General features: G+C 41.2%; 1 protein-coding gene across 1 annotated transcript; it reads left to right on the forward strand.

The window, feature by feature from the left end:
- Positions 1–545: 545 nt before the first annotated feature.
- On the forward strand, positions 546–1763 carry LOC110036474 (putative disease resistance protein RGA3; the record flags this gene model as incomplete). The annotated part of the gene is made up of 2 exons (XM_020740926.1): positions 546–669; positions 753–1763. Coding segments are annotated over exons 1-2 (1135 nt in total), but the record flags the coding sequence as incomplete, so codon positions are not given.
- Positions 1764–1770: the final 7 nt, after the last annotated feature.

Genomic DNA, 1770 nt, shown 5'->3' on the forward strand with positions numbered 1-1770 from the left:
AACGAACACATCTTAGTTCATGTTCGACTCGTTAAGTTATCGAACGAAATTAACAAGTCGAACATGAGTTGTTCACGAACAACGAGTCATTTTGACAAAAAAAAAAATTTTTGTGCGAACTCCTGACGTAGCTCTACGTGCGGACCAAGTTATTTCTAAGTTTTTTTCAGGTTATTTCTTGATTATTTCGTTATTTCAATAATACCGAAATAACCCAAAAATACCTAAAAAATAAAGACCGCGGATTATTTCTAAATTATTTTAATATTATTAAAAATAATTCAAAAATAACCTGAAAATAAGTTAGAAATAAGTACAAGAAAAGTGGCTCCATTTTCACAGCCCTATGCACATCCAATAACCTCCTTACGCAAATTTTTCTCCTTTGGCATATAGCTAATCAGAGACGATATTATTGGCCGTTCGTACCACAAAAAATATATTTTTTTCCCGCCACAGGGCCCTTATCAAGATCCGTAATCCTCCTCTCTTCCACCGTCTCTCCTCCTCTTCGGTTGCTGTGTTCTGTGTTGATCGTCGGCGCAATGGCAACATGGTTGGTTGACAAAATGATGGATGCGATCATCGACTCTTGCTTTCAGTACCTTCAAGATCGGATCGGATCGCAGACGAGCGTGGAGGAGGAGCTGGATAGGCTGCGAGGGGACCGCGATAAGATCCAAGATGTGGTCTCTGCTTCCAACCAAGCACAGATCGTAGATTGTAACGAGGCGCTGGATGACTGGATGCAGGGGCGAAGAGGGGGGCTTTTGATGATGCAAATGATTTGCTCGAGGAGTTTGAGTACTTGGGGCTTAAAGAGCAGCTAGCCAGACCCAACGTGGAAAAAACTGAATCAAAAAAAAAAAAACGACACTTCATCTTTCGGTTACTTTCGGAATTGGCTCTCAAATTTCGCAAAGTTGGGGATGGTGTTCTCAAAGATGATCCCAACTTGAAGAGATTGAAGGAGGTTGTGCAGAATCTCGATAAAGTTTCGGCTGAGGTGAGTAATTTTTTTCAAATTTTAAAATACACAGAAGAGAAAAGGCAGCAGCCGGCTTCCGACGATCGTGAAAGGGGATCCTCTCCTGGACCTGTTTTCATCGGTCGAGGTAAGGAAAAAGCTAAAGTTATGAAGTGGTTGGAGAAGCCATCAAATCAAGATCCAAGTGACACAGATTTATACAACAACATTTCTCTTTTGTCTATAGTGGGTCATGGTGGTATGGGGAAGACGACTCTCCTGCAACATGTCTTTGAACATGTGAACGAGGAATTTGATGTTAAGATTTGGGTGTGTGTTTCCAACAACTTTAAAGAGGAAGAAGTCATTACTGATATGTTGAAATATCTTAATAAATGGAAGCCTCATTTAATGAAACTTCCTCCTCTTCAAAACACACTTAAATTTGTGATGCAGTCCAAGAAGTTTTTGCTTGTTCTGGATGATGTTTGGGAGGAGGGGAGTACTACCAAATGGGGGAATGTGCTCTCCCCTCTGGCTAAGGGAAGTTTGGGAGGTAAAATTTTGGTAACAACCCGGATGGATTCAGTTGCATCCATGATTGCAGAGGTGATTAGAAAGAAGAATAAAATGTTGAGATTAGAGGGCTTGAAGGATGATGACTGCTTGCGACTCCTCAAAACGCATGCATTCGGTGTTAAGGAAAACAGTAGCCGTGTGCATAATGAGTTAGAGTGCATTGCTGAAAAGATAGTTAAAAAGCTTTCCGGTTCTCCCTTGGCAGCAAAGGTCATTGGCTGGGT

This window comes from Phalaenopsis equestris, unplaced genomic scaffold (genome assembly GCF_001263595.1).
Source record: "Phalaenopsis equestris unplaced genomic scaffold, ASM126359v1 Scaffold207262, whole genome shotgun sequence".
NCBI lineage: Eukaryota > Viridiplantae > Streptophyta > Magnoliopsida > Asparagales > Orchidaceae > Phalaenopsis > Phalaenopsis equestris.